General features: G+C 43.0%; 1 protein-coding gene across 28 annotated transcripts in view; it reads right to left on the reverse strand.

Annotated features, from left to right (window-relative positions):
* DMD (dystrophin) overlaps positions 1-23,344 on the reverse strand; it is a 2,035,724-nt gene that overhangs the window by 171,351 nt on the left and 1,841,029 nt on the right. For all 28 annotated transcript variants that reach the window (XM_039486264.1, XM_039486496.1, XM_039486317.1 and 25 more), the window contains one exon: positions 4,047-4,125. In XM_039486264.1, the coding sequence (XP_039342198.1) occupies positions 4,047-4,125 (79 nt within the window). The remainder of the gene's footprint in view (positions 1-4,046; positions 4,126-23,344) is intronic.

The raw sequence follows: 23,344 nt of genomic DNA on the forward strand, positions 1-23,344 counted from the left end.
GCACCCAGCCATTTGCAATCTACAAGCAGACCTCATATGCCCTCTGCATAGAACTACTTGCCAAGTAATTTATGCACATCACACCCATCCCATCTTAATCACCAAAACACACAAACGAATAGCCAGTAAAAATGGCTAGTGTTGAAGAGTGCCTGCCTGACCGTTGTTCAGGATGAGTGTGGAGTTATGGTTGAAAAGAAGTAGCTGAGCTTGACAGGGGCAACTCATGAGAGGAGTTTAACTGCGGTGCTGAGAGACTTAACGGCTTATTGCTTTGATTGCTACAGGTGCACTGGTGGGATATGCAGCCTAGCAACCTTAACTCCAAGTTAACGATTTTGTGGTGAGTATATGTGTGAAATAAATCCATGGAGTAGAATCCTCCTGATCCTATTTTCTTTTAAGTGCTGTTGCCATCACTAGACTGACCTTTTTTGACCTCGCTTGCTTTCATTGTGCTGCAAGACCTATTTAAAAAGCATGAATTCACCCCTGATCTGACCTCCCCCTTCACTGGGAGGCGTCCTTATTTTTCATACATTTGCTCCCAGAAGTATAACTACAAAAGCAATGCTCGCAGGAATGACTGCACATCTCTCAGTGCTGGCCAGCTGATGCTCTGACATCACAACTCCCCAACAAACTGCCCTCTAGTAGTAGTGCTGCTAGGAATGATGTAAACTCAAGGTGGCTTTACCAGTGCACGGCACACTGCTCAGTGTAGCCAACTGACTTCTGGAGCCATCACCAGCTCTCAAATTGCTGAATATTAAAGCTCCGGAAGCATTTTGCAAATACTTGCAGCATATCCAGTATTTAAGGGAAATAAAACCAGCTGTTTGATTTAACTCCTATATGTGTGTATATGTATGCACGTGCACACCACTGAAATACAAATACAAATTCCCTGTGCCCTAGCCACTTTCAAAGTAACCCTAAAGCTGGCTTTGAGCAGTCTCCCGACCATCTCTCTTTTCCTAGGGTAATCCTCAGGTAGTGTAGAGCTACCATAGTGGCTCCTTCTCCACCCCATCTCCCAGGCTAGAAAATGCAGGGAAACGTTCATAGGAAATGGGATGTGACTGGGATGTACGAGTGCCCCATTACACCCTTGCCTGCTCAGAGGCTGTGGAAATAATGGCATAATGTCAAATAGCCCTGGGTTGACCTGTTTTACACCTAGAACCAGTACAGAATGGTCCAGGATTTGGGAGCTGCAAAGCTGGTTTTCCACTCCCTGCCCGCAATGCCTTCTCACTTGCACTGAGCTCTGCTTTGATGCTACTCAGGATCAGGCCCATAGTAACTAAGATATACAATACATACTTTTTTCAATTAAAGAATCTGCTGTTTAAGCTATTATAATACCGAGAGGCAGTATTTTAAGGTACAATGAGAACCAATGGCTGGAAGTTGAAGCTAGACAAATTCAGACTAACAAGCCAGGCAGTGGAGTGTGCCTGGGGTGGATTCTTGTCAGTGGAAATCTTTAACCCATACTTGCGTGTTTTTCTAAAAGATACTCACATACGCTGTGTGTTCAGACACACATATTGGACTTGAAGCAGGAGTTACTACAGGATAATTCTACAGCCTGTGTTATGCCAGAGGTCAGGCTAGACAATCACTGTGGTCCCTTCTGACATAAAAATCTATGAATTTATTGAAATTGGGAGGCAATGTAAGAGTCAACGTTTTGGTATGCAATATAAACTATACCTGCTAAAGTGAAACACTGGATTTATATAAAAGTTCTTGGTTTTAACTTTCCACCCTTTATTCAACTGGGAAACAGAGGGAGGCCCTTCCTTCGGTTGTAGAGTTTGCTGACATGCTGAAAGATTACAGGCAGGACTGGCAGCAGACAAGTCAAAAGACTTTCTAGAGAGAAGGTTTACCTCTTATTCAACCAACATTTCACTTAACTAAGGCTACATCTGTGCTACAAGTTCGGGATGTGAAAAATCACAATCAAAATAAAGATCAACACAAAACTAAACTACTTGCTGTAAAAAGCATGAGCTTTATGAGCTAATGGTGCGATCCCCCTGCTTGCATACACATACCACACTAGCTCTCTGAGAGCTAGGGTGAGTATAAATAGCAGTATAGCCACAGCAGCATGGCCAGTGGCAGCACAGGCATGGCTTAGCTGTGCTGAGTACATACCCACTGGTTACAGGCAGGTTTGTACTCGGCAATTCTGAGCTGTACCTCTGCTGCCGCTACTCGTGGTACTACAGCTACACTGCTGTTTATATTTGTTCTAGCAGGACAGCTTGACAGGGGGAACTAAAACCCCCAAAGCCCTCAGGTGTCTATTCCTGTGCTCAGGGCCGCCCAGAGGATTCAGGGGGCCTGGGGCAAAGCAATTTCAGGGGCCCCTTCCATAAAAAAATGTTGCAATACTATAGAATACTGTATTCTCGTGGGGACCCCTGCAGGGTCCGGGGCCTGTGGCAAATTGCCCCCTCCCCCCCGGGCAGCCCTGCTTGTGCTAGGCAAAATGGGTAAGTGAAGAGAGAGGGGAAGGTTTCAGTTTGAATTTACTTCCATTAGTTAATGTAGATAGTTAATGTTATTTTAAATGTACTAAACAGAAATGGGCTAAACCCCAGACCTTTTCTTTTGCCTCCCTCTTCCACAAACTCTCAGAGTTTGGATAAAATAGGATGCAGATTTGAACAACCTTCATACTGCATTGTGCCATCAGATTTTATGCTGATTTGGCACAATATGGCACTTGGTTTGGGTTTTGCCAAACAGCTACGATGTTAATTTCCCGCCTTTGTTTATCAAATTCCTAAACAACATGCTTTACCTGTGGTAAACAGCTAATAACCAATTTAGAAACCAGTTTATGCTTAAAATTATAATGCAGTATTAAAACTTATACTTTTGAAAGTAAATTTATTTCTGATTGGTTGAAAAACAAATTTGTCCTCGATGCCAGTCTAAATAGAACTGTTTGATAATGCTATACAGTTCTGAACATCAGTGTCTCTCAGGCAGAATGATTACACCTGCATCACTAATCATATGGTATAGCAGAAATAAAATCATTTAAACACAACATTGGCACAGACTGTCTACTTTTTTGAAAATAAAATCTGTCTCTCAACGTCTATTTTTGATAAATGCCTTGGTTGGTTTCCCCTTGGAATGTATCAAGCAGCAGGAGATCATTATCCTGTGACTGTGTTCTATTCCATTGATATAATCTCTTAAATAAAGTTCTGCTATTTACTTTCATTTAATCGCAGTACAATAGGCCAAAGACGTGGCTTCCAAGCAGCTTCATTTCAGTCTCTGCCTTGATGCTTTGAAGATGTTTCAAGTTGTCTTTCAGTGCACTTCAAAACATCCTTGATAAAGTTATGGGGGTGGGGGGAAGTTGCATTGCTGGCAAAGCCAGACAATAATGGTTTGTTACAGAGTTGAAAAAAAGTTTAAACAGCTATTCTTCTGCTAAGTTGAGGTTTTTTGATCCCCCCCACAAGACTGCTAAGTAGATGAATTATGCAAGGCCCATAACTGTAAATATTTTTCTTATGGGCCCAACTTGCCCCTTATGAGTTTCCACACTGTAGCTGCCATGTGAAAAGTGGCCACCATTTTACTTTGGCCATATGAGTTTTACTCAGTAGGAGCCAATGAACTTAGCTGAACTCATTGTCTTCTGATAAAAAAAGATCTAATCAGTATCTTTAAACCTTTATCCTTTAACTGGAAGCTTTCAAACTAGAGTGGACAAGTATAATACAGGAATAATCCTGCACTGGTAGAGAAAGAGGTAAGGGGACCTGATATTGGAAGGCTTTTCCCATCCCATCTGGATTTTATTGAAATCAATACACTTCTATACCAAGTTTTAGCCAGCAATTAATTTTTTACTGTTGAGTTCTAAACCCATCTGCAATGGGGTTTAAAATGGAAATAGATAGCAACCCTAGTTGACACCACTGGCAGGGCTGGCTACCTAATTGAGGTTTTAACTTCTAACGAGAACTGCACAAGTTATGCAAGAAAAACTAAAATTGACTTACTGGAAAGGAAGTGCTGAGATGTAGGGCCAAAATCCCTGTGGGCTTCATGCAACTGTCTGATGCGCTCATCAATGGCCACCTGAGAAAAAGAAGAGAAAAATGACTCTCCTCTCAAACATGTAACAAGTAGCAATTAAAGTTAGGTGTCTATTTCATTAAAGAAAGAGTTTTGTTTTGTATAAGACAAAAGAACACTCATGCAACAATTTATAAACCAAGGGTTTGACTACAGTTTACCAAGCTGAATCCGAAGACCAGGGAGGTCAAAAATGTTTTTCTACTAGTTTAAATGGCATTGGACCAGGCCCACAATAAGCAGCCTGATAAACCCCTTTCTGTTAAATCATCTGAAAGGCCACCAGCCAAAATAATAATAAAAAAGATTCTGTTTTCTCTCTTGCAAACATTAAAATGGACAAATCCCTCTGTTATTACCTGAATTTGAACGACTCCAAATGAACTTTTTGAGAGCAAACAGTCATAAAATAATAAGTACAAAAGAAAGTAATCTCACATAGTATGGAGATGCCAACTGCACATGTATAGTGCTACAATGCTGGTAATCAACTAGTGTTTGGGTATAAGCATATTCTTTGTTCTCTAATTCAATTGACTCCCATCCCCATGACCCTTTCCTCTCGGTATGGTACTGTCCTTTGAAGAAAATGTTTTTTAGTGTCTTGTTGGGCTGCTGTATTGCACCAAGACACAACTACTGTAGAATTGTGGCTTAATTTTTAAAACCCCCAAATCTGTGTGTCTCAGTATAAAACAGTGTGTCTAGGACAGGTGGGCAGTAAGATAATCTTGTACAGAAAATTCCAAACAACATGAGTGATATTCACTAACAACTTTATGTACTATATATCCAAAGGACAATGTCAGGTAGCTTAGGTCTAAATTTAGCATTTAGAAACCAAAAATGCCTAAAGCTAATAATAGCAAATTCTCAGAAACGTTTTAAACAAAATAACTAATAGGAAGCAGATTAACTGAATGTAAACATTTCCCTGCAAGGTCTACAAACCAAACAATGGAGCACTATATTAGTACAAGAAAAACAGAAAGGGGAACAGATTAATGTTGGTTTTGTTGTCCAAATTGAGAGAGATGTATAAATAGGTAACAAACACCCTATATGATGAAAAAAGAAATTCAAATTTTCAGTTTTAATTTTTGTAGGTGTTGGCAGTAGCATGTTCACCCTTTTGACATGAGTGGCTAGCCAATGTTTGGGGTCTTGTGGCTTGTTACCATTAGGAGAAGCAATTCATGGAGAAGCCAGGTATTTCTTTGATGCAATCCCATGTATTTACAAAGAATGGACAAAGTCCTGTTTCCCTGAACACAGTAGGGCTCAAACATCAGGAGGTAATTTCCTTGTTCTCAGTTGCAAGTCTCTTTCCAGTCAGCACTCTGCCCCCAAATCCTCTCTCTTGGTTTTCTCACAGTGTCACATTGAAAGTGCTTCTCTTGCTATCTCCTTGGTTTTCTTGTGCCTTCTATGTCTTCTTCTTACTGCCTCTGGCTCCTCCCAGTCACAGAGGCACCCTGTGTTTGCAATCAGCCCCCTGAGAAAGCCTTCTGCCCGCAAAACTTAGCTTCTGTGCTTTGGGCAGTGGCTCCCATTTGTAAGCAGAGTCAGGATGAGCTCTACCCTGACATCTGGTGGTGAATTGTTGCAAGTTGTGGAAAAGAACTTCAGGGGCTGGTCTTGTTTGCATAGGCACACCCACCCCACCTAGCATGAGCCCACAGCCACCCAAATGGTCACCTTGGCTGCTGTTGGATCCCCAGTTTCTGTGTTATTGGGGCAGGAAGAATAAAGTGTTGTTACCCTGATTATGTGAATCAGGGCCAGTGGAACCGTTTTATGATAGAGGGACTCACCATCAACTAAGTAGCACTCGCTAGACAAGGGACATGGGTTCTAAAACCCAGTGAATTGAGAGAGGCTGGGGACAGGGGTTTGTACTGGATAGTATGGGCCCCTTTTGAGGGAATGAAACACTAATTGCACTTCCTCCTCTCTCCACAGTTGAATAGCACAGCTAATTTTGATTCCACGAAGTGTCTAGTTACAGGCTGCTGTGCTGAATTCACTTTGGGCCAATGGTGCACCAGCACTAGTGCTCCCCTACTACAAGCTGAAATCACTAAGAGCTGAGATCACTGAGTGCTGTGTTAACTAGTGGGGGAGCCTGAAGATATATTGCTAAGTGGCAGGCAGAGTGGAACAGTTTGCAGGACGGTTGGAGTGAAGCAGAGTGGAGCAGTTTGCGGGATGGCTGGAGCAGCTCATGGGATGGCTGGTGGAGTGGAGCGGCTCATGGTGAAGGCTACAGCAGAACCCCACAGAGAGGCAGGGCAGTCGACCTCAGACCATGTAAGGTGCCCCTTAACACCTCGCGTGCCCCTTCCCCCCCATTTCCACCCAGGCTGGGGGTGGGGGAGGGTAAAACTCTGCAGCTCAACTTTTGAACTCTGGGGCTGCACTGACCAGAGACATAGACTTTTGGGTTGCTGGACTTCTGGGTGATTTTTGGGTTGCTGGACTCAAGAGACTTTTGGGGTGTTGGACTTTTGGATGATCTTTTGGGTTGTTGGACTTAAGACCCTGAGGGGAAAAGGATACTACCAATCTTATTTGGGGGTGGGTCTTTTGCTCATGGTTTGTGTTATGAATCCTGTCTTTGGTGTTTCCCCAACACAATGCCACATTGCTTCCCTCCTTTATTAAAAGGATTTTGCTATACTCAGACTCTGTGCTTGCGAGAGGGGAAGTATTGCCTCTTAGAGGCACCCGGGGGGTGGTATGTAATTGTCCCACGTCACTGGGTGGGGGCTCAAGCCAGTTTTGCATTTGCGTTGTTGAAATGGAACCCCTAGATACTGAACCTGGCCCTTGTTGCTGCCAACTCAGACGGGCAGAAGGGTTACACATTATTTTAGCTATCTTACTTTATAAAGGAGCTTAATTACTTCTTACACTTTTCTGGAATGAAGGGTGGCTATCATGCCCACCAGCATCAAGAAGTCTATGATTGCCTACAGATCAAAGACATGCCTGTGGAAGCTGACACCACCTGTAGCATAACATTATTATTTATTTTAACTTTACAATGACCTTTCAATGCATCATAGTCCTCCATAATTCCAAATTTTGGTTTTCAGCTCAATAATACATTTTTTTTAAATGAGCCATGCTGAAGAAAATAAAAAATGTGTGTCTGCTCTTTAGACCTCTCATTTGTTTTGAGAGGGTTCTTTATAGAACAGCTCTACCTGTCTTTGATGCAAGCATTCCAGGTCTTTCTTCATTATTAGCATTTTCTTATCAATACACAAAACAATATTCCATTTAAAGTTTTAATTAACAAAGGACAACGAAAAACAAAGATGATAAAAATCACAATCTGACTTACACAATCCTAAGAGTCAATTGAGAATGAGGGCTCTGTGCAAGGTATACAATAGACATCAACATTTTTTATGCTATGACAATGACAAATCTGAGCATGTGATTTTGGGAGAAGATTTTGGAGCCTCAAGATATTTGTGCCCACTGCTAGTTCAGAGGCCATAAAATTCTACGTATTATATAAAACTGGAAAAAGTCATGTATTTCTATGAATTGGGTGAGTTTTGGTTAAACTGAAATTTTAGTCTAATATGTAAACCCAGCAAAATGACACACACTAAACTCCACAGTGAATTTTTAAACTGAACAACTATATGTAGCCTTGGATGCTAGCTTGGAAATAGCTATCTCTACAGAGGTGTATTTTGTTAATGTAAAGATGAATAAAACATAAGGAAGCCTTGATTACTCTCCAAGACTAATCAATTGAGCAATTAAAAGTTATCCCATCAGTTATCCCTGCCAACCCACACAGCACTGTTTTATCAAGGCATCAGTGTCCTGTATGTATACTCATATACCAAATGGTACATACAGTTTTGGTGATAGAGTAATGAAGGTGCACTGTTGTTTTCCATGATTTTTACAAACTCTAAAACAAATAATAAAATGACAGAGTTAGTGCTCACAGTAAAAGTTACGTGTGAGCAAATAACAACTACTTAAAATTATAATCAACATACTTGCGCCTGTGCCTGTTCCAATTTAAGCCAATGAGGGATTTGCCACTGACTTTCATGGAAGAAAGGTTGGGTCCATCAAGAGGCTTCCCATCTGCTAAGTAACATTATATGAACAATTTCTCACTGGCACACAAAAATAATTTCTTTTGCATGTTAGCTGTGTTTGCCTGTGATGAAAATAGCAGCACGTTCTCTCTGAATCAAATGTATTCATTTCACTCAAAACATCAGTTTTTGAATGCAAGAATACATAAAGTAATGTCATACAGCTCAACAGGTAACAGCCTTATTGCTAAGCAGACAAAGAGAAATTAATCTGTTCTTGCTTCAGATAGCCAACTCCTAGGAGTACCAGTTTAATCAAACAACCAAATGAAAATTCATGGGTTTCGATAGTATAGTTTGGGTGTGTGATGAACAGTAACTTTCTTTGTTCTTGCTCCTTATGCAAAAGGTTGATGATCAGCAAGATGGATAAAAGTCAGATTCAGATGTACCTTTCTCCACAAGTAATGCCACCAGAAATCAAGAGACTGCTTGTGGTGTCAACTGTGTAAGTATGGGTTATCAGAATTTGGTCTAAAGAAAAAGGCCCCGCCTTTATTGCCCAATTCTGATTTTAAAACAAACACCAAAATCTTCCGCAGGCAGTAGTATGGTATTATAAATTCCTTTCTCTTCAATGTGACTGATTCTTTGCAAAAGATGTACATTTCATCATGTTCTTTGTCCACAATTTTGTGCTACAGTTGTTTTCTTTCAATCATAAGAAAGAAAATTAAACAGCAACAGTAGCAGCTGACATTAAAATACTGTGATTTTAATTAAAAACACTGTAACCATGTAAAACTTTAGAGAGATGAAATATGACAGCTTCTGTTAAATCCAAAAATAAATTATAGTGCTTAAAAGCATTCATTCCTTCTTTTAAAACATAAGTGAATCTGAAGAGATTTATTAAAAGGAGTTATTCCTCTCTCTCCCCATTACTCAATCCCAACACAGTGAATTGAATTTATGTCTGTTTATCAGATAAATAGATTACATATAGTAAAAAAGCAAAGCTGTGTCACATGATTACTGGGAACTGTTTATCCATTGTTGGGGCTGAATCTTACAAACACTTGTTATAGCAGTTCCAGAAACGACGATTTGCAGGACTTGGGTCCGTTACTTAGGCCTGGTCTACACTAGGAAATGAGGTCAGTATAATTACATTGCTCAGGGGTGTGAAAAATCCAAACCCTTAAGTGATGCAATTAAACTGACCTAGGCTCCTGCGTAGACAGCACTAGGTCAACGGGAGAATTCTCCAGTTGACCTAGCTAGTACCTCTTGAGGAGGTAGAGTTAAAATTTTATTAAGATGATGTTAAAAAAAAAAGTGAGCAGTACAGAGTTTAAGCAAAAAGTTTCTGGTTATCAGGGAATAACATACAGATTATCGAGGGTGCAAAGTTTGATCTGAGATCGGGTGGCATAAGGAATATATAATCTGCAATATCCCCAACTGGAGGTAAAAGATTTATGGGTCAAAGTACAGACATTGAGATATGAGGGTATGAAGTTCATAAAGTGTCTATGTTCGGGTGTGGAGTATAGGACATCACAGACTGCTTTGAGAACAGGACCCTGGCATTTCGTGAAGCCTGAGCTCGTAAGCTGGAAAAGTACGCCCCCCCTGGCTGACACCATGAGAGCGAAGGGCTAAAGGTGCAGATGCACACCCTGATCGTCGGAGCCCTGGCACCTGGGAGTGTGTGCTGCAGACCTGCGGAATCGGGCGATGCTACACATGGCTCATGCGGTGCCTCATGGTCTCAGACACCATCCGATGGTCCAAGGACATTTACATCGAGCACATCACCGGCCACCGACAGTACCAGGAGGCGTGAGCCAGAGTGACATTGTTCTTCGACTACAAGAAAGGGACCAAGAGACTTTCTCCGTTGGATCATATGAACTGGAACCATAAACTCCTTGAACATTAAATCTCACCAAATGAGGGTCAATCCATCCTCATCATCATATCCATTCATTATACTCCACACCCGAACATAGTTACTTTATGAACTTCATACCCTCATACCATCTATACTGATGGCAGAACTGCTCCTGTCAGCATAGGTATCAATGTCACTGAAGCATTACAGTGGTGCTGCTGCAGTGTTTTAAGTGTAAACAAGCCCTTACCTTCCCTCTCTTTGTTTGTTTGTTTTGTCTGGTTTTAGTTGGACATATTTTTGATTTGGTGGCTTTCACCTCGAATGCAAAACAGATGAGACCAAGTATCTCTTTTTTAGACCAACCCCTGCATCCCCCCTCACCGTCGCCGTCGTCCTGCGAAACCGCCACCAAAACCCACAAACAAACAAACAAACTTCAGGTGATGTTGTTTGCAGAGTTGTTGTACACATGTTGGTCTCAGAATATCAGAGAGACAAGGTGGGTGAGGTAGTATCTTTTATTGGATCAATTTCTGTTGGTAACTTTTGTCCAGCTTTCGAGCTACACCTGAAGAAGAGCTCTGTGTAAGCTCAAAAGCTGATCTCTTTCACCAACAGAAGTTGGCCAAATAAAAAAATACTATCTCATCCACCTTGTTTCTTTAAAGTGATGTTGGCCATCATTTAGTTCTAACTCCTTGGTATGCACAAACAGCATTTAGTGCAGTGCTTGTAAAGAGGTAACTGTGTAACCCCCTTTAGCTTTTCTGGTCTTCGGGCTTTGGGAGCTTTGATAAGCGTGTGAATGTGCGAACACACTCACAAAAGAACAACAAATGCCTATACTCCTACATAATGGGACTACAACAAAGGCTCCCCTTGTGCTATTACACTAGTGAATTAGCTGTAAATCACCCTCTCTATATAGGCCATTCATAACCTTCCTGATGTATTGCACAGATTGTTTTTTAAGGATTCTTTAATATTTTATTTCAGGGGTTCTCCAACTTCATGGCACTGCAACCTCCTTCTGACAACAAAAATTACTACACGACCCCAGCAATGGGGCCGAAGCCTGAACCCGCTGGAGCCCAGCTGCCCTGGGGCGGGGGTGGGGGGGAAAGCCAAAGCCCAAGGGCTCAGCCCTAGGTGGGGGGCCTGTAACCCTAGCTCCGCCATCCAGGGCTGAAGCCTGAGCAGTGGGGCTCAGGCTTTGGCCCCGGGACCCAGCAAGTCTAACGCCAACCCTGGGGACCCCATTAAAATGGGATTGAAACCCACTTCGGTGTCCTGACCTACAGTTTGAGAACAGCTGCTTTATTTCATGTTCCAACCATGTATATTCCCACCAGGTTTGATGGGAATGTGCCTCAAGAGGTTTATTACAGAGTTGTGGGTTTCAGTTAGAATCCTTTAACCGCTTCTAGTTCAATGAATCTCTCATTCCATGAAGGAATTACTTAATATTTTCCTAAACAGTCTGGACAAGATCGTAGAATAAAGTGTTCAGCAGAATTGCTCTGTGAGATAATGAATCAATACTGGCTCAGAAGACACAAGGACCAGTTGCGTGTGTGTTCATGAAAAAAAAAACCAGACAAAAATCATGAGACATCAATGCCAATATTATTTGAAAATTCAGTGAAACTAGCAAGTTAGAAAAAAAGAATACAGCATTTCAGACACATTATATCAACTGAACTCCTGGGGGCATGACCTACCCTACTGTTATTTCCAGGCAGATCTCTTTAGAAATCTCAAATTAATTTGCAAGACATAGAATAATAAGGGAATAAATAGGTAATTATTTTTTTCTGTCTTTTCTCAGCACACTTAGTTTCACCTCTCCAATTTATAAAATGACATTTTATTCTTTCTGGGAAAAAGGACTTCCTTTACTGTCTCTGATGCTCATGCAAATGAACAGTAGCTTCTATTACCACTATTATTAAGTCAAATTATACTGCCATTAAAATGACTCTACAATTTCATGTGCTATTTTGAAAGGGAATAATTAATATTATAGTGGAAGAAACAGCATTCAGATCTCCCCCTTCCTCTCCTTCATCAGGGATATCTTCGTCAAAATCCATAATGCCAACCAGATACCAGGTTCACAATGTAAAATGCAGAGGAGAATAAAAAAATCTCAGTTTTTATTAAAGGAAAATAAAATATCTCCTCACCAGAGTTTCTTGAGCTGCTTCACTATTGATAAAACACAAACAAATATTAAAACACCTTACATAATAGCAAGAACATGGCTGCAGATGCTGGGGGATTTCACTATGCTGCACTGTTTCAAAATTATTTCATTTTTCTATTTTCAGATCAGTAACAGAAGAGACGGAGTGGGAGGTCAGGTAGTTCTCACCCATTCCACTGACTGAGTTAAAACATTTACATTTAAGCTTACCTTCTATACATTATTATTCATTTAAAATATATCACCAGCAGAAAAATCTTCTAAGGTCAGAGTAATATCCCTTTTCGAAGCATGTGAGGGCACAGGCAGCATAATGCTTAGCCACTAATTACACAACTGTGCTTCCCCGTATTCAAACACAGGCAAATTACGAAGGAGCCGTAGTGGCAATTTAAAATAGTTATTAATGTGAGAAAGTAGGGCTGGGGTCATTAACTGAAAAACAAATGAGATGCAATAAACAAAGAGCTAAGATAATTCTTGAAAAAAGATGGCTGAACCTGGCTGAGATTATGAGGAAAAATAGTAGAGAAGGAAGGAATAGAACAAGATAATCTCATTCAAGCAGCTGCTTTTAGTGCAGCAGCAAAGTAATAAAGTCAGGGGGTTAAAAATTTGCTCCACCAGTGATGGCTTTCATGAAGAGAGGAGGGTAATTTTCTGTATTTAATAAGCATGCATACATACAATACTTAATAAAACAACACTTTTCTAATCCCCCACCATATTCACAGCATTTCCAGAGCATCCTGACCTTGACTCCAATCACATCCAATTTGACTGCACATCAAAGAACAATGGCTACTACAAGACCCTCTTTAATGTTACCCAGGACTCCTCCTTCTATCTGCTGAAAAGCTTCTTTCTTTTCTCTGACTCAGAGCTGCCAAACCACTATGAGGCTGTTCTTTACAAATCAATAAACAGGAAGATCTGATCTACTGTACTTCCAATAGCTACTGAATTCAGTCACTCTGTGTTCTTTGCATATCAGAAGATAAGGATGGGTTTAAATAAGCACACTTTGTGCTACTTAAGGAAGGACAGAGAAAAGGAGGATTGATGCCCATTGTTTCTGAACTGCTGATATGCAGAGTTAAATTCTGAAGAAGAGGAGCTCTGTGTAGCTGAAAAGCTTGTCTTTTTCACCAATAGAAATTGGTCCAACAAAAGATATTACCTCACTCACCTTGTCTGTCTTGACAGTTGCTCATGAGGGCATGTCTACACTAGAAAGCTAAGTCAAAGTTACATGCCTTACGTGGACCTAACTATGTAAACATGCAAACTACAGTGTTCCTACTGCCACAAGCATGGACTTTCAGCTTTCCCTGGGGGTGCTCCATGCCTGCTCTGCCCTGATGCCCTGCCCCCCACTCTTCCCCTTCCCCCAAGGCACCACCCTCACCCTGCCTTTTCCTGCCCTCTCCCCAAAGGCCCTGCCCCTGCTTCTCCCTCTCCCTCCCAGCACCTCCTGCTCACTGCTGAAACTGATCTGCAGTGGGCGGGAGGCGCTGTGGGGACAGGAAGAAGCTGATCAGTGGGGCCTGCTGAACAGCTGATCGGTGGGTGGCTGGTGGGTGCTGAGCACCCACTATTTTTTTTCTGTGGGTGCTCCAGCCCCGGAGCACCCACGGAGTTAGCACCTATGCCTACCGCTGCTGTAACTTTCCCGCTAAGCTGATCTAGTAAATCCAGCTCGACGAGAGGCGTAAGGCTTAGTTTGACATAGTTTGGGCAAGGCAGTGTATAGACAATGTGTTACTTTCATCAGGTCTTGGCTGCCAGGGTGGCTGACAGCTGGAGTCATGAAATTGACAAGAACGTCAATTTCACCACTGGTAGGGTCCCTGGTTTGAAATTGCCCCCCGCCCCCCTCCCCACAGGATTCAATGTGTGAGCCCCAGCAGTGCTGACAGCTGGAGCCTCGCTGCCCGGCGCTGAGAACCTGGGCTGTGAGCTCCCGGCAGAGCTCCCAGCAGGAGTCCAGTTCCTGCCCGGGCTCTCAGCTCCCTGCTCTGCATGGAGCTCCGGCCTGCCACCAGAGCTTTCAGCTCCCTGCTCCACTTGTAGCACCCTACTGTGGGGAGCCCGGGCCGCAGCTGGGCTGCAACTGGGCTCCAGCTGGGAGCTCTGTAGGGAGTATGGCGCTGATTGAGCTCCTAGCTGGAGCTCAGCACTGAGCTGAGAGCCTGGGCTCTTGCTTCCCCCTCACCCCCAGAAAAAAACCAAAACACACACTCTGCCCCTCTTAATTTGGTGAAAACGCTTGTGGTGAGGACACACATCACAGAGAGAAGGAGGATTGTGTGGACAAGGGAAAAAGCAGTAATGATTGGGGTGGTTGTAAGTCAACGTAACATAGGTCAACTTTGTTGTGAAGTTCTGAGCTTTACAAGTTTATTGGTGGAAAGATCTGTACCTTGACACATTTGGGGGATATAGTTAACTATTTCTCTCTCTCGTCTCTGTGTTGTTGTTTTTTTAAACATATTCTTGATTGGGGATGGGGTTGGGGGAAATGAGGACAGTGAAGATAAATTGTTAATATTGCTCTAATGTGTTTTTTGATTCTAGAAAGATTTAATTTAAATCCCCAAAATTCTGGGTTATGATAGCACTGTATACTTAGGCAGATGATAATCTCAGTGACTTTATGCAATTCCTACTTTCTATAAAAAAAGAAAGCCTAAAATCCACTGGGACACTGTCTTATACCTTGTCTACATTCATTAATCCTCAAACGAAACAGGGGAAATAAAATGTAATAAAAATTCAGGAAACATTATTAAGTCCTGGACATAGAGCCTTAGAAAACAGTGAAACACCTCCTTGACTTTGTATGTCTACTGTGAAAAATCAGGCATTGCTTCTTTGGCTTTTGTTTTATAATCCTAACATAGAGCAGTGAACTTCAAGTGTGGGTGTCTGTAAAGAAAGAGAGAAGCTCTTGTGATTTAAATAAGAGGAACATTCATATTTAGAGAAAGTATAAAAATCTGTAAACCTATTAAAATCTTCTAAACCTGACATAATATATCCACATTGGCATACCTAGTGATTTTGGGCCAGGACTACGAATTTTGGGGGGAGGTCATAAAATCGTGGAGCAACAAACCCATGAAGGGGAATAGCCCTCAAGGAGGGGCCCTCAAGCCACAAACACACAGAAAGCTAGCAGGGGTCAGAGAGACGAAGGGACTGCCGACCGGAATGATGTCACCCTATTTTCCCCCCGAACAGGGGAAACAGAAGACCTCACTTTATTCTGTTTTGGACCTACTAATGGCAGGCATAGATTTTATAAGCGAACAAAGAGACGACCTGACATTGTGCAAGGCATAAAAGCAACTCACCAACATAAATAGTAAGTGGTAAACCTGCAATTGGTGAAGTCTTGGCCCTGCTTTGAACTCAGGGAACAGAAAACTATACCAGGTGGCAAAAGATTCCCAAACCAGGGAAGTATGAGTACCATTTCCAGTCCCAAAGAAATTCCACTGGAGAGTCTTACAGATGGCATATGCAGTGCTCTGTAGAGGACATTAGGGCAAGAGAAAACCCTTGAAAAGGTAACCCTCAGATTTTGCTGGCTGGGGGTCAAGGTCAAGGACTACTGTACATTGTGCTCAAAGTGCCAACAGGCAAGACCCCAAAGGACCCCAAAGGCTCTCCTTGTCCCCCCCTTCCTAGAATATTTGGAGTATTTGGCTGCTCCCCAAGTCTATTAGGGCTGACACTTCTCCCCCCTTGATCCACACAGACTAACGTCTTGGCCAGGCCCTTTTTTGTAGTCTAGGTGTCCGCCTCCCATGCCCACTTGTAGGAACAATCCATGAAGGGGCTATTTTGGCAGAAATGACTCCATTTTCAGCACAAAAGTCAAGTCTCAGTTGAGGGAGTGTCCCCCTACCCCTTCTGGGGAAGGTGGGGCACTTACGGGAAGTCTTTCCTTGAGAACGGTCTCCCTTCTGCCCTTTCATCCCCTTGGAACCAAAACTTCCAGGTGGCCAGGCTTGGCATTCGTTCACCTCATGCTTGCCCCCCTCAGTGGGCCTGGATGTCTGCTGTGACTGCTCCACTAGGGCAAGCATCTTTTGTCTTGGGTGCCCCTGCCATTGAGCCTGTGGCTGTTAAATAATTTTCTGTCAACCAGATTGCCTCAGCAACGTCTCAGGCAAAGGTTGTAGAGCCCACTTTCACTCCCCCATCATCCTCTCCCAACTGGGAGAACCTGTATAAACTGTTCCAGCACCACTTATTTGGTCACCTGCTCCCCTGTCTATTTGTCAGGCTGGCGCCACCACCAACGGTGTTCCTTAAGGCTCCGGGCCACTGCATGAGGTTGGGCCCCCATCTTTCCCAACAGAAGAGTTATCGGTGGGTTTCTGCCATGATACTTCACCTTGGCATAATCTTGGGCTTCTGTGGTATCAAGGTTCTTGTATGCAGCTTGTGTAGGTCCAGTAAGATATGGCACCAACAAGATGGCCATCTGAGCACTGGACTAACGAGCTGCTGTGGTGGCCCTCTTGAAAGTGACCAGGAAAGCTTTGGGGTCATCCTCACATTCCATTTTTGTGAGTTTCACTGGATGTTACGTAACATTGATAGGGCTCAGGATCCCAGCCATCAGGTTTGCGTTTGCTTCTTGGGGTTGTAAAATGGCTGCCACCTGTTTAACCAGGCATTGTTGTTGTTCCTTCTGTTGTGTTGCCAACTCCCAAATGAGCTGCTGTTGCTGTGCTGCTTGCTGTTGTTGCTGAGCAGCTATTTGCTAGAACATCTTGTTCTGCTGCTGCTGTTGGGCCACCTGTTGTTGCTGGCTGTCCATCAGCCACTTCAACAATTTCCCATGGTGGTGTTTGTTCCTCCTCGGTGACTGCCCAAATTCTCCACCAAATTGTGATTGTTGGCACTTAATGGAAGAGCATTCTAGTGTTTAAAGGGGTTGGTTCCTCTTAAATGTCGAAGGGGGTTGGTATGGGAGCCTGGGCCCTCCCACTTCCATTGTGCTCTGGCCAGGGCCCTGTGAGGATTACCAAAGACAAGGCACTTAGGCTGCCCTCCTTGGGCCACTTCCTACCACCCACTCTATAATCCAAGCTTTGCAGTTTGCAGCACAGTTACTGAAGAAAAGGTATTTTCTTTAGTCTTTCTGGGCTTAGCAGATAGGCTTCTCTTTTCCCAAAGAGAGTTGCTACAGCATCCCTTCTCAGGAGCTCCCAGAGGATAGCCTTCTTCCTGGCCATGTCAGCCCTTCTGAGCTGTCTGGCTTCCTTTTAAACTCCACCTCCATCTGGAGCATGCTCTACAGGTGTGGCTGGGTGGGATCATCTGGGCTGAAAGTTGTTCTTTAGCCCCTTCAGTCCTAGTGTGGATTTTATACACCCTGTCACAGGGAATAAGTGTCTTGCAAGTCGAGAGTAGTGAACCAATCTAGGAGATTCTATGGATGGGGTTATGGAAGTGAAAATACTCAACTGGAACCTGAAGTGACAAATCAACTTTCTTTGCTAAATCAACTTGTTGAGTCACCTGAGATCAGAATAGGACATTGATCTCCTTTTCTCTTTGGAATTAGGAGTTACAGAGAAGAAAATACTCTGCCCCAGAATTTGGGGCCACAATCTCTATCTAATCCAGATGCAGCAGAGAGTTCACCTCTTTTTGTAGCAGATTCTTGTAAGAGTGGTCCCTGAAATGGGATAGGATTGAAGGGGCTGGATGGAGGCAGAGACTGAAATTGGTTGTGATAGCCCTTTTGAAATGAATTCCAGGATGCAAGAATGGTGGATACCAAATGAAGGAGACAAGGCAAAAAGATCCTTGCAAATTAGTTCAGAACTTTCCAGTGTGGCATCAAATTTGCTGACTCTGGCTAGGCACAGTGTACAATGTTATGGGGACAAAGTAGAACTCTTCCTTTTTTGGTAGCAAGATTTCTCCTTGGATGCTTCGGCAGAGCTCACATGATAAAAACATAAGCGGATGGATCTGGAGGCTGCTTGTGGCTTAAATTGCTTTAACCATTGTGTTGGAGTTTATAGACCTAGAGACTGAAGAGCTGCCCTGGAATCGTGCAGTGAGTACAACGCCTTATCAGCCTTAGAGCTAAACAGGTCATGTCCTTCAAAAGGTAAATCCTCTGTCCTCCTTTGGACCTCTTGTGGGATAGGAGAGAAAAATCAATCAAGATGTTCTCTGCATGGTGACACTAGTTGCAATTGATCTTGTAGCCATATTGATGGCATCAAGTGCTGCTTGTAGAACTGCACTGGAGATGTATTGGCCTTTGAAGAATGGAACTATAAATTCTTCCTTAGACTTTTATAGAAACTTTATCCAAAAATCGGGAAACTCGGCCTTACTGCAGGTAGTTGTAGTTTGCTAGTAAAGACTGAAAGCTGGAGATTTTGACTTGAAAACTAACCAAAAAGGTATATTTTCAGGATTCTTGTCTTTTGGGGTGCATTTCAGTGGTCCATGCTGCCTAGATTTTTCATTTGCAGCCACTACTAGTGATGAACCTTGAACAGGGCAACTATAAAAATACCAAAGCCTTTCAGAGGGATTTGGTATCTGCAGTCTGCTGGCAGAGATGGAGGCTGGGGACTGCCAAAGATCCCTAGCAGAGTCCAGGATACCCTCATTAATGCCAAAAAACCCGAGTGTCTGGATGTAAAATGATAAACAGTTTGTGTGAATTTCTTGAACAACTTCTAAGGTGTTGGCCATCCACTTGTGCCTAACCTGAGATCCTGTAGTCTGATTTGAAGAAGTGCTGGGTATTCACAGCTTGTCAGTCTTCTAAAGAGCTATAAATACTGGATGTTGGGTGTGATCCTTTCCTCTCTAGTCTGCTGACGTTTGAACAGGAAAAGTTTAAACCATGAGATTGAAAGCTGCCAAATAGTTATTGGGAATACCCTAGAAAATGCCTGGAAAGACTTTGCTACTGAACCAAGTCTATGGTCTTCCTGGGCAGTTTGATCAGAATCTGCTGTACTGACTAGCTGGCCAGAGCCGGTGCAGCACACAGAGAGAACACACATGCCAACAACTGACAACAGGTGCCACTTGAAATCCACAAATTATTTTCTGTAACAGTAGATATTCCTGACATTATTCTAATTTGTATTATTAATGAGGACTTGCCTGACTCCAGAACCATTTGAGTTATACCCATCCCTGTCTGTTTCCTATTGTGGCTCTAGTAGATTTTATATAGTTAGCTTTCTGTGGGTGGCTGATTATGGAATTGATGCTGTTATTCTTTTAATCATATTTAAGGATCAACACAGCCTATTTTCGGGTAGTTGGGTGCCATATGTTATGGGCACTATTTCAAAACAAGTTATTTTGGGCCATTTATGTGTTATGTTCAAAAGTGTATTTCTTAAGTGGTGCACACATATGCCATTCATCTTTGTAGAGAAATAGGGGGAAAATATACTGTTCACATCTACAGGAAAACAAAACAAAAACAAACGTCCAGTCACAAAAGCAGACTTTTCACTTTCTAGGCAGCTTTTCTTGTGCCTAATTCCCGAATGGTCAAGGATCCAGGTCAATGTGGTAGGAATGGGTGGAACAGGGCATGAAAGCCATGGTTGGAAAAGAAAGGGCTCTGCTGGGTAGATATGCTATTGAAGTTGTTGCAAGTGAAGTCTGCAAAGGGTAAAAGGTGGAGCCAGTCACCCTGGTGGAAATTAATAAATCAGGTACTGCTCCAAATTTTGATTCACCTATTCCAACTGTCTGTCCATTTGTTGTGAATATGTCGTGGGAAGGAGCAGGTCAGCATCTAAGAGGCAGAATAACTCTTGCCAGAAATGGAAGATGAACTGCAGTCCACGCTCAGATGTGATGTTGGAGGGTAATCCATGAATCATGATGAAGTGATCAAAGAACAAAGGTCATTTCCACTGTTGAGATCTTCCACAAAATGGGACATCTTAGACAGCAAATCCATGACTAGTAGTATGGCTGAGTGGCCCTGGGAACTGGGCAGGTCTATAATGAGGTTCATAGAGATGGACTCCCAGGGCTGGGAAGGAGTAGGTAGTGGGACCAAGGCATCCAGAGGTGTAATGTGAGGGACCTTCATCCAGCAACATACCTTGCAAAAGTTGGTGGAGGACCTAATGGCCACCAGAAATGCTGCAAAATCAGTTTTGTTTTTTCCCCCTGCCCAAAGTGTCTGGTAAGTCATAGCACAGTTGGAGGATTGTGAGGTGAGGCAGACCATCTGGGACACAAACATGGTCTCTGAACAAGAGTACCCCATTTTTAATGGATAAGTTTGGGCTGAAGTCAGCACTGAGTGACATCTGTTTTACTGCAAAAGTGTCATTAGGTAGCAATTATCTCACAAGAGCTACAAGGTCAGTATTCACAAGCACACTGGCAAAGGGGTGGTGCTTAAAGATAGTGAAGGGTGCTGAAGGTCCTCCCCTTTGTGGGAGAGTGCATCAGGCTTGCCATTGCAGATAGTGTAAATTCAAAATGGGAGTATCTATTGGATCTGGAATTAATTAAGGGCCTTCACAGACCACAGGTGCTCCTACTTCTTGTGGCTGGTGAACATTTTAAAGGAGAAGTACAAGTTCCAGACGATGCTGCCATTCCTCAAAAGTAGCCTTGATGGCCAGCAGCTCCTTGTCATAGATTTCACGGTTCTGTTCTATGGGTGTTTGTCTTCCTGAAGTAGAATGTGGAGGGTGGAGAACAGGAGGTGACTCCCTGCTTTTGTGACAGTATAGACCTGATTGTATAATCAGATATGTCACCCTTGATGGATCCGCCTGGGTGTATTAACATGAATGCTGTGGTCAAGGCCTTCTTCAGTTGTTCAAAAGCCAGTTGTGCCTCCAGCATCCAGACATAGGCAGAGTTCTTTTGGAGGAGATAGGTAATAGGGGATACCACTCTGGAAAATACTCTGACAAATCACCAATAGAAATTAGCAAATCACAGGAAGCAGCAGATTTTTGGTGTGTTCCAATCCATGATGGCAGCTACTTTCCAGAAGTCCACAGTAATCCCATCAGGCAAGATGACACAACCCAGGAAGTCAATGGTGTGCAGTGAAATTCACATTTTTCAGGTTTTACTTATAAGCCATTCAGCTTGAAGCATTCGAGTAGTTGTTGGATGTGGTGGTGGTGGTGCAGAGTCGGGTTCCCAGAGAAGATGAAAATGTCATCCAAGTAGATTAAATCAGACTTGTCTAGAATATCCCTGAAGAGGTCATTCACAAAGTATTGGAATGTTGCTGGGGAGTTGGAGACACCGAAGAAGAGCATATTGAGGTATTCATAATGGCTGTATTGGGTGTGGAAAGTTTTCGTCCATTCATCGTTCTCCAGGACGTGGACCAGATTGTATGTGCCAAGCAAATCAAGTTAAGTGAAAATTTTAGCTGCACTGATCTGTTCCATAATTTCTTTGTTTTTGACAGTAATACAGTTCATGGCCTGATAGTCAACACAAAGGTGCAGTCCCATCCTTCATTTTGACGAACGGGATTGAGGATCCATCAAGGGATTTGGAAAGCTAGAAGTTCTTGGCCAGGTTCTCATCACAATATTGCCATAGGGCCTTGAGCTTAAGTTCCAATAGGGGGTAAATATGCCCAAAGGGGATTTTAGCCCCAGCTGAAGATCTGTGGGGCAATGTGGTATTTGGGGAGGATATTGGCATTCTATTTATCAAATACAAAGGTATACTTTGCCAGAATTAGGGAACTAGTATCTCCTGATGCTGATGTGGTGCCAAGCCTGAAGGATTCCTTCATGGGGTGGGCTCTGTTTCCATCATGCTAGACCTGGTTAAACACTACAGCTGGCAAAACCCATAGTGAAATATATACCTTCTGTGTCATGGAAATTCTTGGGTCATGGAGGGAGAGCAGAGAAGGGCCAATATGACCAGGAAGTAGGGTGAGAGGATCAGATCCAATTTCAGTGTCTCATGGTGCTCCTGGATCTTGACCCAAAGAGGTGCTGTCTCATAGGAGATAGGCCTGGAGGACAGCATGCTGCCATTGATCATCTCCACCCACTCCAGGGCAAGCTTTCTCTGTATGGAGATGTGGTTAGCTTGGGTGAAGGCCATGTCCAAGATGTTGCTAGATGCCCCAGAGCCAATCAATGCAAGTGAGGAGCAACTTACTTCGAGTATGACTGAGATCTAGAGCCTGAGCTGGACCTGCAAGTGGGGCTATCAGGAGTCTACTGGAACAGGGGCACACATGAGTAGCAGAAAGGATCTGTTTGGGGAACTCAATTTCCTTGTTACATCCAGCCATGACCTCTCTACCAGGACTGGATGAGATTGTTTTCTAGCACCCAGGCTGGCCTGAACTTGTGGGGGTACCCTGAAGTAAAATGGCCACACCCTTCACAGTACAGACAGAGCACATTTCAGCACCAGTATTCTTTCTCTCAGTCTGAGAGACATCTTTGGGTGACACTGATTTGCACGGGCTCTGCTCTGGGACTGGGCAGAGTGCATGCTTGGGTGGGTTGTAGTACTAGGCTGGGGTCCAATGTAAGCCCTCCTCTTCTCCAGGCATCACTCAAGCAGCTGGTTATTGATTCAGATACAGAGTCCAATGTAGAATGACAACTCAGTGGGGGTCGACTCAGACCAGTTCAGCCTTTTTGGCTTCATTCAGCCCTCAATTAAGGTGGCATCTCTGTGCCATCTCATTCCAGATGGTATTGGTGGCACATCATTAGGACTGTCACTGGCTCCTGGATTGGCTGCCACTTCAAACCTGAAGAGTGAGTGATGAGTCATCGCAGGCTCTGGCTGAAGGATTTTCTAGCATTAAGATTCCTTCAGTTCCAAAGAAACTGAAATCTATATCTTTTATTATTCAAATGTAAAATTGTTTGCTTATATATGTTCCAAGACTGATAGAACTAACCTGCTACACTTTTTAGTTTGTATTTACATCTCATTCTATTATTCACATTCAAGCGAATTTTAATGACCACATTCTGATCCCCTTACTCATGTCAGATAACAACTTAC

This window comes from Mauremys reevesii, linkage group 1 (assembly GCF_016161935.1).
Source record: "Mauremys reevesii isolate NIE-2019 linkage group 1, ASM1616193v1, whole genome shotgun sequence".
In the NCBI taxonomy this organism is placed as follows: domain Eukaryota; kingdom Metazoa; phylum Chordata; order Testudines; family Geoemydidae; genus Mauremys; species Mauremys reevesii.